This window comes from Pristis pectinata, chromosome 4 (genome assembly GCF_009764475.1).
Source record: "Pristis pectinata isolate sPriPec2 chromosome 4, sPriPec2.1.pri, whole genome shotgun sequence".
NCBI lineage: Eukaryota > Metazoa > Chordata > Chondrichthyes > Rhinopristiformes > Pristidae > Pristis > Pristis pectinata.
This window is the reverse complement of record NC_067408.1, coordinates 31,758,584-31,775,754: the sequence shown is the minus strand read 5'-3', so window position 1 is coordinate 31,775,754 and position 17,171 is coordinate 31,758,584. Positions and strand designations below refer to the sequence as shown.

General features: G+C 37.8%; 1 protein-coding gene across 1 annotated transcript in view; it reads right to left on the bottom strand.

The window, feature by feature from the left end:
- LOC127569323 (pro-neuregulin-2, membrane-bound isoform-like) overlaps nt 1-17,171 on the bottom strand; it is a 490,672-nt gene that overhangs the window by 31,321 nt on the left and 442,180 nt on the right. The window contains 1 exon segment of the mRNA XM_052013852.1: nt 2,299-2,357. Coding sequence (XP_051869812.1) covers nt 2,299-2,357 — 59 coding nt within the window.

Below are 17,171 nucleotides of genomic sequence, written 5' to 3'. Positions count from 1 at the left end.
GGAATGATGCTAGTGTAAGAGCAGGTCAGGAGTTAGTAGGAGGAAGGATGAAGATAAAAAGCAGCTAGAATGGATAGTGACCTCTGATACAAAATGGCTAGAATTGTACACATCAGAAGTTGGCTTAAATTAATGTAAACAGATGCAGTAGTGAGGAAATAATAGTGTAAAAAGTTTGACTGAGAAAATAATAACAGAGTCTGGGAAAAGACTAGGAGTCATGGTGTCATGCAGCATGGAAACAGGCCTTTCATCCACCATGTCCATGCCAACCATCAAACACCCACTTACACTAATGACATTTTATTCTCCCCATATTCCCATCAACTCTGCCCCCCCCCCCCCCCCCCCCAGTACTCAGCTGTATGACAGGCAATTTACAGTAGCCAATTAACCTACCAACCCACATGTCCCTGGGATATGTGAGGAAACTGGAGCACCTGGAGAGACTTGCACACTTACAAAGAGAATGTGCCAACTCACACAGATAGCACCAGAGGTTAGGATTGAACCTGGGTTGCTGCAGTTTGAGGCTGCAGATCTTCTGGCTGTGCCACTGTGCTGCCAAAACGTATGGTGAAAGCTGTGAAGCTGTGCCCAGGTCTGAGTGATGGTATGAGCTTTAAGTCTATAAGTGAGCATTAACAGTTTTAACAATTAACCTTTGGATTAAAATAACAATTAGATTTTGATCTTTAAAATTAAAATGATTTGCTTTCATCAAAAGTCTGTTTTCATTGCAGGAAATTAGATGTGATACTGCAATGGGAACTAAACTCAAGGAATAACTAAAATAAATGAACAAATATTAAGCTCGGATTGTAATTTATTAGCTCTCTCAATCTTATTTATTTTAAAGAATTCTGCTTCATTCTTTGCCTTACTTCATCAAAGTTTGCATTTTCATATTTTATACAATGTAGTTGCTTTTAAAGATGTGTTATCTGAATTTCATTCTATCAACAACTAAATCTTAAATTATAATCAACACAACTCTGTTTTACAGAATTCAGATTTCTGTTTCTGCAAGAACATATTTTAGTAATAGAAAAAAATGGATTTATTTATATAAGAATTTATAGCATCAGGAAAATGGACCTTTAAATGTTATGCAATCAGTAATGCCTTTCTCTCCCTCTGCTTTGGATGAAACCTCTGTCATGTTGGGCAAGTACACACACAATATTTCTGTTTAATTTACTGAATGATGATAGGAAAATAGTATCACAAACAAATCCAGATGGACATAAACATACCGTAAACCATTCGCAAACTTGTTTTTGCATAAAATAAATTACTGAAGAGAAACTGCATGCAAATGTCATGGATGTGGAAACAATTTAATTTTCCAATTCTGAACTATCAATTTATTCATGATGTTTTGTTTTTATTAATCATGTACAGAATAGTCATTTATCTATTTTTTGTAGCCAAGTTCGGTCCTAACAAGGTTTAGATATTTGCTAAAGTGCAAGTATAAATGTGAAGGATTTGGCAAACTTTGCTTTTCGTTCCAAACACCTTGACATGATCATGCAATTAATTGAAATGCACGACAGAGAGTTGTCATGTTCTATCATCACTGATAGTTCTCAATGCACGCTAGCCCCAACTTAAAAGTTTTCCAAATGTTTTTCAATGAATATAGTGCCCAATTCATAAAGCTGTGCCTCTTAGATGGTATTACTCTTTCTTGAAAGTCAGTGTGCTGTCATACCAATAGGTGAAACTGGCCTTTTTGTGTATTGGCAGTGACAATTTACATCACTCGCATTGCTGTTTAATGACATAAGTAATTAAGTGTGCAGATTAAGCATTGCTGTATTAACAGATACACTTCCATGAGTTATGTACAATAACTATGGTTAACCTGACCAAATAATGGAGTCAAAGAAAATCATGTGTAATCCTCGACCAGATTAATTAGCATTTGAGAAATTCATATTTACTTACATCCTGGAGTAGTACCTATTGAAATATTATTCTCGGAATATACATTACTGTATCATTTAAAAAATAAACAAATTATTTCCTTTCTAGTAATTTTGTCGAATGTGATATCTCATTTGATATTTGACTGAAATTTTAATTTTTTTCATTTTGTGTGGTCTTAGCATCCTGATTTCATTTGCTTGTTCTACTCTGAAGAAATAAGTACACTAGTTTTTGAAAGGCATTTAAGGATTGTGATACAGGAAGGACAGGTAATAGCATCGTCAACAGAGAGCAGCAGCAGAAAAGCATGCTATGATTTAGCAATAGCATGCTTCAGTTAAAGAAGAGAAGAAATGGACGTACTGTAGAAACTGGCCATTACGTAGTGTTGGCAGCGATCACCTGTAAATTCATTTGGACACCTGACAAGAAAAACAAAAACCATAGAGAAAGAAACAAGAGAGAAAGGATTTAACATTAGCACAGAGCAATCAAGGACACACACCCCAAAAACATTGGTGAGACCACTGGATCAATCAACAGCAGAAGTAAAGCTTTCAACAGAATCTAGCTTCTTTAACCTAGTTGCCTTCATATGATGCCTCCATAAAAAATCATAACTCCAGTGGTGTCACCAAGGATACCTAGAAGTAGTGCAACACTTCCTTACATAACATACTTAGATCAGGTTTATATGTTCTCAAGGGCTCAGACTCCAAACATCTTTGTCCGAAGAATCCAGGTTGGCATCTGGGGGAGGAAAAGGGGACAAATCACAAAACAAATGTAGGCAAATGCTAGGTTGAAGTTACAAAATAACTTCATTCCCTGTGAATCATTCATGTCATTAATGAGAATGCAAAGAAGCTGCAAATAGCATGTTATCACCATTTCTTTGATAGTTCCACTAAAGGCAAGAACTGTTCATTTACTCTGAGAAAAATTAGAAATCTGATAATAATTTTTACAAGACATTGTTTTTATTAAAATTCAATAAAATTAGTTGACAAGTAATTTGGAATAACTAAACATTTTTGGTTAGTGGTTCTAGTACAATTTAAAACTGCACTATATACTTCTGAGGAGTGTAGTATTTATGTAATAGACAAAGTTATGAAACCTGAAATAATTCAAATTACAAAGGCAAGTTAGCATGAAAGTGATGTTAATATGCAAACTTATAAATTAATAAATGAAATTATCATGTCAACAGAGGCTGAAAATATAAATTGGCAATTTTTAATGTTTATATAAATTTAAAGTACAATTGTAATAATGTAATTTACAAGATAATTAGGCAGTGGATACAGGTTTTTTTGTAATGATAGTCATTTTATAATAACCAACTACATGCAATACGTTCAAAAGGAACTCACCCCCATTTAAAACAGTTTCCTAGCAAAGGACTCTGAATTATCTCAAGTGATTATCTTTAACCATATTGAGGAAAAATCAAATTAGCATGCAGGACCTGAGACTCTGCAATACTATTTTACCTTCCCATATATTTGGGGCAATAATCTATAAGAGTATCATACTTCCTATAGTGTGCAATTCTGTTTTGCACAACTTTTTAATCCTTTTGTTCCGTGGATTAAAACGAAACATCACAAACAGAAAACTTTGCACCATGGTGCATTAAAGCCATCAATTAAATTTGAAGAGATGGTAATTTTTATACACTGCAGTTTTTTTCAGCTGTCTGTGCCTTTAAATGTTTCCAGTGAATTAATTGACACATTCACTCGTCCTCCAAAGTTATATGGCTGGCACCAAGTCTAAACTTGAATGATGTTTCAAAGAACTCTTACTCTTCACTGCACTTTTATACCATTATAAACATTTCAGATGGGATTGGTTAATTAACACAATTATTCAGGGAAGGAGGGGATCCATTCTGGAATTTACAGATCACCATCTTAACATTAATGATGGGGAAGCTTTTGAAAATGATAATATCTGAGAAAATTAACAGCCATTATTTTAGTAAATAGAGTGATTTTTTTTTGATAAAGTAGCAGAGAGAGCTAGTGAGGTCAGATGTAGGTATAGGTTTTCAAAAGCTTGATAAAGGAGGACATTTTAAGATATTTAACAAAAATTCAAATTCCTGAATATAAAGGACATTAGGAGCAAGGATACAGCGATGACTAGGGGATAGATCTTGCAACTGGCTTTTTATTTGGACTAGAAAAAAGTGTACAGAGGTGTTCCTCCAAGCTTCTAATCAATAACTACTGGTGTCCTTGATTTGGATTTGGGACAATTTTGAAATTTGCAAATGATACAGAACATTGAAGTAGAATAAGACAGAGAGCAGAGAGTGATAGACTTAAAGAAAGATTAACTGATAGATTTGATAGATGAAATTCTAGCAGAAAAGTCTACGATGATATAGTTTGATGATACAAGGAGGTAGTGAGACGAGCTAAATGATGCAACTTTAAAGGGCATGTAAGGACAAGAAACCTTAATGCTTGGATGCAAATCTTCCAAGGTACAAATAGACTAACATAGCATTTAATAAAACAATGGGATTCTGGGCTTTATATTCAGGGCAGGTAATACCAAAACCAGGAAATTATGTTAAATCTATATAATCTGCCAGATAAGCACCATTTGGATTATTATTTTCAATTCTTATTTAATTTTAAGAAAGCTTTAAAGTGTTGGAGAGGATAAATAGATTTACTTTGATGGATCCAGTTATGAAGGATTACAGTTTCATGGACAGACTGGAGAAATCGGTGTTATTTAAGAACAGAAAGGATATGATAGAGGTGTTTAAGATCACAAAGTTTAGAAGGCTGAACAGTTGATTATAGGAGGACAGCTATTTAAGCTAAAAAAAAACTAAAGTTAACACGGGTAAAACAATTTTAAGTAGTTAGAAGTGGAGTGAATTTTCTGATAGGATGTTGGAAGCAGATTGAAGAGAAAATTTAATGTCAATTAGCAAATGAAAACATAAAATGCTACAATTAATGAGGAATAAATAACCCTTGAACCTCTTAAGGCTATCACACCCATATACCTACAAAACAGATTCCAGCATGATTAGATGTAAATGTACCAGTGAACACAGCCACTCTGAGTAGGTACAGGACTCTCCTTAAGTGGAGTACAATTCCAAAAACTGCTTCAGTCCAAGTTGTGCAGCTACGTCATTGGTTTTAAATGTATTTTATATACTCAGTTTTATCATGAAGAACCATCTTTGAGCATGAAGCTTATTGGGGCAGATTCTTACGGAATACCAAGCAAAGAAGTATATAGGCTAAGTTATTATAAATAAAAGTTTGTAACATAACTGTTTTCATGTTTTAAAGGTGGTAAGGTTAAAATTCTCAAAATGCTTCTTCTAATTGTGAAAGTTTTTAAAAATAAAAGCTGTCAAGATGAGTAATGATCCACATTATGTTGATTTGTTCATAATATTCATAAAAGGGGAACAGATAAACTTTGTCTTACGTGCCCACACACAATGAGTTGGTGTGGGCACGTAAGACAAAGTTTATCTGTTCCCCTTTTATCTACGTGGGCAGAAGAGCAAAGTTACTAATAAACAGTGGAATTGTGAAGTATATAGTCACAATTAAAACTGCTGAATAAAGAACCACAGTGGCCAAATTATCATAAATGCAGCTGAATCTAGTCAGAATGGAAGGGATCAGAGGTAAAAGCACCCAATAGAAGCTGATCCTACCTGTTTCTGATGCCAGTGTAGTGAAGCACATTACAAAAGTGTTAAATGCAGCAAAGTTGCAGATGAAGAAGTGTGGCAGCCAGGGAAAAGGATATTTGATCATCAGAAAAAGAAATAATGATACATAGTATATACATGAATTGAAGCATATGGAGCTTTTGAAGGAGTATTAACGATTCTGGAAAGCCATCAAAATAAAAGTACAATTTATGAAAGTTGAAATGCCAAAAACTGGAAATCTGAAATAAAATCAGAGTGCTGGAAATACACAGCAAGTCAGGCAGCATCTGTGGAGAGAGAGCCAGAATTGACAGAAGTAAAGTTAATGTTTCAGTCAACAACTTTCCATGAGATACTGCCTGAGCAGCTCTGTATTTCCAGCATTTTCTGCTTTTATTGCAATTTATGATAAATGGTAGTCCCAAAGGTTGCTGAGATGACTGGACACTGTTTAATGTTACATGATGTTCTCTCCAAATTTGCATTGAAATATTTATTTCCAAATTGAAGATGACCACGATTGAGTTATCAAAATAGCCCTTTGCAATGATGCTATTAATATGGAAGGTCTAACTTTAAAAGGAATATTTTACGCAGATGGTTGGAGCTTGAACACATTTATTAAATTATGCTGTTACTGAGTGTAATATGTGCCTTTGTCTCTCTGATTTACCACATGATAAGTTCCCAATCTCAGCCTTCACATTAATGCAAGGTATCAAGCAGTACAGTGGAAATTCACCAGAGGGATTTAGAGAATGGGCCAGTCATATCCGGTTAAAGAGTAACGTTATTGGATGATATATAAAATAAAGGTATACCCTGCGAACAGTTGACTAGTACATCTTTTCCAGGCCTTGAGTATGTTCAGAAGAATCTAGGGGAAAATATCTACAACTTAGCAGAAAAGTAACTTTCTCTGAAAGGGTTTCTGTGGGTTTTGAACCCTGAATCTTCTGGTGTAACTTTAAAACAAACCCTGGAAAATTTGTATTAGTGACTTCTCTGATGTTCCTGTTTAGAGGGATAGAACATAGAACACTATGATGTTGTGCCGACCTATATAAAACTTATCCACATTCTATCACCCTCTCTACGTCACATCCCATAACCTTCTATTTTTCTTTCATCTTTCATCCATGTGCCTATCTCAGAGTCTCTTAAATGACCCTATTGCATAGCCTTATCAACACCACCACCCCCCCTCCCACCGGCTGTGCATTCCAGGCACCCATCACTCTGTGTAAAAAAAAAACTACCTCTGACATTCCCCTGAACTTTCCTCCACGCACCTTAAACGGGTGGCCTCTCGTATTGGCCATTACCGCCCTGGGGAAAAGATGTTGGCCGTCCACTCTGTCTATGCCTCTCATAACCTTATATACCTCTATCAATTCTCCTCTCATCTGTCTCTCCAAGGAGAAAAGCCCTAACTTGCTCAGCCTCTCCTCATAAGACATGCTATCCAATCCAGGCAGCATTCTTGTAAATCTCCTCTGCACCTTCTCCAAAGCTTCCACAGCCTTCCTATAGTGTGGCGACCAGAACTGAACACAATATTCCAGATGTGGTCTAATCAGGGTCTTACAGAGCTGTAACATTACCTCTCTGCTCTTGAATGCAATCCCCCAGCTCATGAAGGCCAGCACACCATAAGCCTTTTTAACCACCCTATCAATTTATGCGGCAACTTTGAGGGATCTATGTATTAGAACCCCAAGATCTCTCTGTTCCTCCACACTGCCAAGAATCCTGTCGTTAACCATGTACTTTGTCTTCAAGTTAGATCTTCCAAAGAGTATCACTTCACACTTCTCCAGATTGAACTCCATCTCCCACTTCTCTGCCCAGCTCTGCATCCTGTCAATATCCTGTTGCAACCTACGACAACCTTCTGCATTATCTACTACACCATCAACTTTCGTGTCATCTGCAAACTTGCCAACCCACCCTTCCACTTCTTCATCCAAGCCATTTATAAAAATCACAAAGAGCAGGGGTCCCAGAACAGACCACTAGTCACTGACCTCCAGGTTGAATACTCCCCTTCAACAACCACCCTCTGCCTTCTGTGGCCAAGCCAATTCCAAATCCACTCAGCCAATTTTCCATGGATCCCATACCCCATGACCTTCTGGATGAGCCTACCATGGGGAACCTTGTCAATTGCCTTGCTGAAATCCATGTATACCACCTCCACCACTCTACCTTCATCTATCTGTCTTGTCACTTCCTCAAAAAACTCTATTAGGCTCGTGAGGCACAACCTGCCCTTCACAAAGCCATATTGACTATCCCTTATAACACTATGTGTCTCCAAATGCTCATAAATCTTGTCCCTAAGAATCCACTCCAATAGTTTGCCCACCACTGACGTTAGACTAACTGGTCTATAATTCCTAGGATTATCCCTTTTACCTTTCTTGAACAATGGAACAACATTTGCCATCCTCCAGTCCTCTGGTACCACCCCTGTGGGTAGGGAGGACTCAAAGATCATTGTTAATGCTCCATCAATCTCTTCCCATAGTATCCTGGGGTCTATCCCATCTGACCCCAGGGACTTATCTATTCTAATGCTTTTTAGTAACTCCAACACTGCTTTCTTAACCTCAACATGCTCCAACACACTTGCCTGTTCTACGCTAACCCCCCCCCCCCCCCCAACTTCATCTAAGTCCCTATCCTCGGTGAACGCTGAAGCAAAGTATTCAGTTACGCCCTCCCCTACCTCCTTCGCCTCCAGACATATTTTCCCCCCTTATCCCTGAGTAGTCCTACCCTCACCCTAGTCATCCTCTTGTTCCTCACATATTTGTGGAATGTATATGTGAACAAAAGGGTTTTCCTTAACCCTACTTGGCCTTCTCATGCCCCCTTCTAGCTCTCCTAATTCCCTTCTTAAACTCTTTCCTGGCTACCTTATAACTCTCAAGAGCCCTGACTGATCTCTGCTTCCAAAACCTTAAATAAGCTTCCTTTTTGCTCTGGACTAAACCTTCCACCTCTCATGGTTCCTTCACTCTACCATCCTTTCCTTGTCTCTGTGGGACAAACCGATCTAGGATATTAATTGAATCTATGCTTGTGTTGGCAATTTGATGACTGGTCCAAAAGAAACTGTAATTATTAGAATATGCCTTTTTTTTAATGAGTGGAAGTGGTTTGACTTGATTAAATAAGTAGCCCACATGGGATGAGGAAAAACAAAAACGGACCATAAATCAGCTCTCAGGACCGGGCTGTAAACAACTTTGCTAAAAGTGTCATAGATGCCCAGTTGGACAGAGAGTTAGACGGTTTCTTCATAGAATAGGTCAGTGAGATAGCAGGAGGATGTCACTGTACAAGCTCTCACTTGGCATAGTATTGGCACTGCAAGTAGAACTATATACCAGCAAGTATTAACATCTTCAAAGGAAGAAGATCAGAAAGGAAAGAAGCAATTGGAGAAGAAATAAAATAGTGAGAGATTTAAGCAATGCAAATTTGAGTTTCAGAATGCATTCTTTATCAAAGCAAACTTTTGGTTCCCTTTACAAGTTTGCTTTTTGTTTTGAAGAATGAGTTAGTTTCACCTAAAACATCGGGCTCCAACAATCTAATAAGCCAGTTCCTCATATTGACTGGTGACTGGATTTAATGTCACAACCTGATTGTTTATTAGCTCATACTGTGATTAATGGCTGGTGAAATTATAGCAACGTCTTGTAATTCAGTGATCTGGTCCTTTTTTCAACTCTGATACTGTTGAGGACGGGGAAGGACAAGAGCTAAAACAATTGAGAGTGACACAAACACTTGTTCATCAATCACTTTATTGATGAGAATTTATCTCTGTGAAGCAGACAGTTCCATTGCTCATCTTTGCAAGACTTGGCATGAATTTTATCTGAAAGCTTTATTCCTTTTGACAGTGCATGTCTTCCCAATCCAGCACTTCAGGTTGATTAATTGAACAGACTGATTAATCAATCAAACTGATTGTCAGACTGGCTAGACGGACCAAATCTGATTGCTGTTTACATAGGCAAACAGGAGAGAACATGAGGCATTTAATATATCTGATTTGTCCATGGTCACCAATATTCAGTTTTATTTACCTTTTGAAATTGGTTAATTACTAAGACACAGTTATTTTAAGATACAAAACATAGTATGGTAGAACATGTGTCCAGTCTCTCTTGGCGGTCAGTAATGTGAAAGCAACACACACAAAGATGTCATGTTTGGTTATGTTAGTCATGGTGTGCACAGTTTATACTTGTTCTGTCATTATCCCCAGATCAGACCCAGACACACATGCTTGGTAGCCCAGTAGTCAGAGCAATAACCTTTGAAAAACACACATTAGTTGTGCAGCACAGAGAACACTTCAGCCCTATTAACTCTTAAGTATTTAGTACTTTTAACCAAGATACACAAATTCTGGCACAACAATAACATTCTTTCTTAAAAAGTATTTACAGTTTACATCTTCGATTCCTGGGTCACACAGCACCTTCTGGATGGCTTATTCTTGGATTTTATGCAATTAAGCAAATTTACCTATTTCACTTACAACATAGAATGACTTTAATTTTTCTGCACTGCCTTTTCACTTCTAGTGTGATGATGTGCAGTAAAACAATCATAAATAAGAATATGGCTATTATAACTTCATGGGATCTTCTTGCAAACTCTCCTGCAGTAATAGGAATGCCATTGGATTATCGTGTAATGTTTTCAATATTTAATACATTTTATTGTTCTGCTTGACAAATCTTGGTCTTATATTGCAGGTATGACCTCAGCAGAATGACCTTGATATTCCAACATTTACATCCCTACAATACAGCCAAGTTTCCTCTCAACAAGGTAAGGCAGGCACTTGTTAATTGCGTTATTGGCTTTTGTGGAAAATCAGCATTGTAGTGAAAATGTTAATTGTATTTCACACCAGCTCATGAAAACACTGTGCATTGGATTATGCTGTGTGTGCTGTTACTGGTTGATACATCCCAAAACAGGAGCCCTGGAAGACTGGGAACAGTTAGAAAAACTATGTTTTAAAAAACAAAATCAATTCCTACTCCCTGAGTCTTAAGTGGTCCATCAAAAGTATTTCCTGTTCACTGTTAGCTGAGTAAGACCCAAGAGTTGAAAGGTACAGAAGGTTGTAATAGAGTGCTGGATTCTCAGCCAATTGGGCCCCAGTTTAAATCTAAGTCTTAGCTTTTAATTTTATCAGCTCTCTATCAGGTCATTAGATGGAGAGGCTTTGGGAAGATTTGCACATTACTCATGGGATGAAAGGAAGCCAGTATTAACAGTCCTCTCCTCACTGAAGCCAAATCACTACCCCCTTTCACAGATTTGTTGCACATGCCTCTAGCTCAACTGTTTTCGTTTTACAGAGTGATGGAAGAAGAATGCTGTAGGCAGTAACAGCGTAGGTACTGGAATTACCTGTACAGAGTTATACAGAACAGAAACAGGCCCTTTGGCTCAACTCGTCCATGCCGACCAACATGCCTATCTTTGCAGATCCCATTTGCCTATGTTTGGCCCATTTCTCTCTAAACTTTTCCTATCCATGTACCTGTCAAAATGTCCTTTAGACATTGCAATTGTACCCACTTCTACCACCTCTTCTGGCAGCTCATTCTACAGAAACACCACACTCTGTGTGGAAAAACGTGTCCCTCACATCGCCTTTAAATGTCTCCCCTCTCACCTAAAACCTATGCCCTCTAGCTTTAGGCACCACTCCTCCGGGAAAAAGACTGTGACTATTCTACCTATCTATATCCCTCATAATTTTATAAACCTCTATAAGACCACCCCTCAGCCTCCTTTGCTCCAGTAAAAACAATCCCAGCCTTTCCAGTATCTCCTTGTAACTCAAGCCCACTAGTCCAGGCAACATTCACATGAACCTTTTCTGCACCTTCTATAACTTACTCACATCCTTCCCAAAGCTTGGCAACCAGAACTGCATACAATACAGCAAGTGCAGCCTCAACATCAATTTGTACAACTGCAACATGATGTCATACTGTCTATAATAAATGCATCAGCTGATGAAGGCAAGCATACAATACACCTTTTTCACCACTCTGTCTACTCGTTTTACCACTTTTGGAGAACTATGTACTGGTACCCAAGGTCTTGCTGGTTAATAAAACTCCCCAGGGCTTTGTCATTCACTGTGCATACGCTGGCCTGGTTTAAACTTCCCAAAATGCATCACTTCACACTTATGAGTTAGATTATATTCCCATGCCCACTTTCCTAGATGATCTGGATTCTATTGCAACCTCAAATAACCTTCCTCATTGTCCACTATTCTTGGGAAAGAAAGAGAAGGAAATGTGCGGAAATAAATTGTCACCATTCCTTTAAACAAATGATGCTTTGTGGAACTTGTGGCACACATATACTGCTGTCACTGTATGTTTGTGGCCAAAAATCTTCATATCAACCCAGGTGTCTGGATAGCTAGAGATTTTTAACAATTGTATGGGTAGGCAATCCATTGAAACATTTAATATGTTAATTTCTGTGGTTTCACTTAAGTCTAGGTCAAAATAAAAACTAAATTTTAATCTCAGCTGTACAATACTAATGCAAAAGTAATCACTATCTATATAAGTGTGTATTTTTCAAAAACAACTCGAATAATATAAAACCAGAAATGTTAAGAAATAAACATCTCAGTATAATGTATGTGGCTGCAGTGATTATTAGTAGTTAATTTTGAAATTCCTAATTGATTTAAATAGGTAAGGTTATTGAAAGGTGAATTTTAGCAAATTGTGTATATTGGAGAGTTTCACAAAAATTAGTGCTTCATGAACAGTAAAACTGTGTTAATCTGGCAAAAATCAGACTTTGGTGTTGCTGGACTGGCAGATTTTCCAGACTACAGGTGACCCCCACATTACGGGGCATTGCATTCCTAGAAAATGGTCCATTTCGCAATTTTCTGTAACATGAAGCTGTGTCATCAGTGCATGTTTTCAGAAATGTGAGTTGAAAAATAATTGTGTTTACCTGAACTGTCGTAACATGGCAGTTACCTGTATTGAATGTTATCCCAATTAATACTCTACAGTTTTACTTCACTATTACAGTGCCAGCGATTGGGGTTCGATTCCCGTCGCCGTCTGTAAGGCGTTTGTACGTTCTCCCGTGTCTGCGTGGGTTTCCTCCGGGAGCTCCGGTTTCCTCCCACATTCCAAAGACGTACGGGTAGGTTAATTTGGGTTTAAAAAATGGGCGGCGTGGACTCGTTGGGCCAGAAGGGCCTGTTACCACGCTGTAAATAAAATTTTTAAAAATTTAAATATTTTCAGATATTATACAATAGCATAACACATCTTCCAGTGAACTCTGTGAGGTTCAGGAGAGTGCAGGAAGCAAAATTCAGTGAGTTTCAAATAAGTGTGGAAATAAGGCCCTGGGTAAGTTTAAAAGGAGCCTTGGGTATCGGGACCTACCATGTGAAAGGGAGCGTGGGAGCTAGCACCCAGTGAGCCATATGCCAAGGCATTCAAATTTCTTAACAATTGAATAGTGGATTATTAGAGCTTTACTGCATTTAGCCATTACTGCAAAAGCGTGAGAGAAATGAACCTGTAATAGGCGATCTATTAGCTTTTAGGCTACAACCTTGCTGTGTTTCTTTATAACTAGTGACTGCTTTGTTCTATACATATACTCGAAACCAAACTAAATGATATTTCAGAAGAACTTTATGTAAATGTATGACTAGTTCTTAATGACATGAATCCTCTACTGCTGATGGAGCACATAATACTGCTGTTATTCATTAGATTTTAGTCTAAATAACAATTATGGCACATCTTTTAAAGTTTGAAATACAAAAAAAAGTTGCTCTTGGAATGAATCATTAATGAATATGCCCTATTTATTTAAAAATTATACATGTGACAGGGGACAGTACTTTAATCAGTTTATAAAATTATGAGAGGCTTAGATACAGCTGGTATCTTTCTCCGAGGGTCAAAATGTCTAATACTAGAGGGCATGCGTTGAAGGTGAGAGGGGGAAAGTTCAAAGGAGATGTGTGGGGCAAGTTTTCTATTGTATCTGCCTCCAGATACAATAGAAGATCTTAGATAGCACTTGAATATGCAGAGAATGGGGGGATATGGACCATGTGCAGGCAGAAGGGATTAGTTTAATTTGGCATCATTATCTTAATTAGTTCAGCATAACATTGTGGGCTGAAGAACCTGTTCCTGTGCTGAATTGTTCTGTGTTCTATGTTCTAAAAGAAAATGCATGCTTGTATTTTGTTTTATGCTGCTTTATAAAAAAAGAGAATACAGTCTAGAAGCAATTGTTACAGTACATAGCTTTGCAGATTGTCTGAGTGTGTTTACACTATGTCACTTCTGGTAGCAGTTTAGTTATTAGTGAATGAAAATGGGTGCTAGCATGTTTTCTGTGATGAGCTGGTGCTTTCCTGTGGAACCTTCCATTTGGAAAAAATATATATTTGCTAGAACCATAGAACAATACGGCACAATACAGGCCCTTTGGCCCACCATGTTGTGCCGCCCTTCAAACCACACCTAAGACTATCTAACCCCTTCCTCCCACATATCTCTCTATCTTAAATTCCTCCATATGCTTATCTAACAATCTCTTGAACTTGTCCAATGAATCAGCCTCCACCACCACCCCAGGCAGTGCATTCCATGCACCAACCACTCTCTGGGTGAAAAACCTCCCTCTGGCATCACCCTTGAACTTCCCACCCAATACCTTAAAGCCATGTCCTCTTGTTTTGAGTATTGGCACCCTGGGAAAGAGGTGCTGGCTGTCCACTCTATCTATCTATTCCTCTCAATATCTTGTATACCTCTATCATGTCTCCCCTCATCCTCCTTCTCTCCAATAAGAACAGCCCTAGCTCCTTTAGTCTCTCCTCATAAACCATACTCTCTAATCCAGGCAGCATCCTGGTAAATCTCCTCTGCACCCTTTCCACATCCTTCCTATAATGAGGCGACCAGAATTGGACACAGTACTCTAAGTGTGTCCTAACCAGAGTTTTGTAAAGCTGCATCATCACTTCGCGGCTCTTAAACTCGATCCCGACTTATGAAAGCTAACGTCCCATAAGCTTTCTTAACTACCCTATCCACCTGCGAGGCAACTTGTGGATATGAACCTCCAGATCCCTCTGCTCCTCTACACTACCCAGATACAGGGAAATTAGGCCAAAACACATCATTAGAGAGCCTCCATTCTTTGGTACCTTTGGGGAAAGTAGTGTTCAATACCAGCAGGCTCCAGTAGTTCTATATATAATTAGTGGCACATTCAGTGGGATCAGTACGCAGGAGGGTTACTGACCAACTGTGTTAAAAAGGAATATTTATTTTCCAGGCTATACTCATTGGTTGAAATGAGAGACCTTTACAAAACTGAAATTGAACTCAAAATGTCTCTTGACCTTTTTTCTCTCAATGTATTTTTTTTGGTTAAAAAGGGAGCAATAAGTTGATTTTTAAACATTGCTTTCCACAAATGGCAGCTATTATCAACATTGTGTCTGACATCATCAAACTAGGTTCATAAGAAATCGATTATAGTGAATATACTAGGATTTTATAAAGCCATTGTTTAGTGACTGTAGACCAGGTAAACAATTTCATTGCTATGCAGAAGAAATAAGGATTTACACCACAGTGCACTTTTTAAAAAAAACTGTATGTGTAGAAAAATAAACTGATGTTAGATATCTACCTAACACTGTGCCAATAATGAAAAGATAGCGTTAATAATAAAGCTCAGTTAAAATCGTAAATGAAAATGTTACCTGAATTACTTTTTCTTAAACTGGATTGGCTTATCCTCATTTTTTGTGAATTGTAGCTGATGCTTGAGGTGAGGATTCTCCAACAGGACATGGCCCACAAGATAGCCTGCTGCTTTCCTCCTCCATCAAACTGTCAGAGCCTTATCCCAATTGCCTGACCTTTCAAGCTTTGTTTCTGCCTGCTATTGTGCTATATCCATTTACACATCCTTTATTTCCCAAATCTTTCTCATTATTGCCTTTCTCTATCACACCAACGTCACTTGTTAATTTCTCTTCTAGTTCTCCATATAATCGAGCATTTATTCTCTCTGGGTCTTTTGATAAGCCGACTGAAGGTCAGTAGACTGCAGCATTAAACCTTTATTCACAATGCTGCCTGTATTTTCTGTTTTTATTACATATTTCCAGCATCTGAAGTAATTTTTATTGGATTTTTTAAATGTTATATTTAACAGGTCTTAGTTATTTTGCATAGGAAAAAATGTTGGCATCATTTTGAAATATAAATGATTCATCATCCCTCCACCTCAGCCTTCATTTTTCCTCAGCACTCCTGATTCAAGTGAGGTTACAGCCCCCACTGTGTGCTAACTTTCCTACTACTATGATCAATCAACAATAGCTAATATTACCAACTTAGCCCATTAATACTGATTGCGCCATGCACTTTTTTTTATTGGTATACTTTGAGGGCTTCCTTTCACCTCATGCCACCTAATACCCATTCATTGTACATTATTCTGGTAAAAGCCTGAACAAAGTTTTTTTATTAAGGGTGAAATACATTTTAGCCAAACATAGTGGGGTAGAGTTTGTTTCTTGGAGTGGGTAGTTCCAATTCTTTCCATCACTGAAAGTTCAATAAATCTCAGACTTCTGCACATGCGCTAAAGTACAAGCAAGTCCAGACTTTCCAAGTGATAGACACACTTGCTGCATTGCTGGACTCCAAATAAAATCCAATGGCAGAGCCCAGGCTGCTGGGATTCCCAGGCTTCATGTTGGGAAAATGTCTGGTCAAACCTTGCAAAGCATCTGAGTCCCCAGAGATTTCAATGGGGATTCTAAGCCTGCAAATCATGAAGCAAAGGGGAAAGTAAGTAACACTTTTAAAAATAGTTTAGATTAATATTTTAATTATTTCCAAATGGTTTTGTTTTTAAATCCTTAATAACATTGAAATGAAGGATTAAAAATATTAAATCTGTAGGAGGTACCCTGGGCCCCTCTGCAGCAGGGCATGGAGCACTCTGATCAGTGGGACAAGTCCACCATTAATCATCCCAACATCCAAACACTTTCACACAAACACAAATTTCAAAATATTTGCATCTTAGTCAGGAGAGTGAATCCTAATCCACTGTGGGTGGGTGGGGTCTCTGCAGATCTGGCAAAATTTACACCTTTATTCTTTGACCTGATGGTATGTTTACAAAATAGATTGATTAAAACATTCCAAAATTATTTCCACATAGAAAACACAATTAGCTTGTCCATGATGGTTCCATAAATGTTTACACGGATCAGTTATTGGTATAAAATGCTGTTATTACAAGCTGCAACTGTAGTTAATTCATTTGTATTGAGGAAACTTTACAACCCAGGGATTAGAAATGAATGATCTTTCATCCTTGTGTAAATGCCAGAACCATGCAGATATTATGTTTTGGATTGGTAAACTGCCCCACAGGG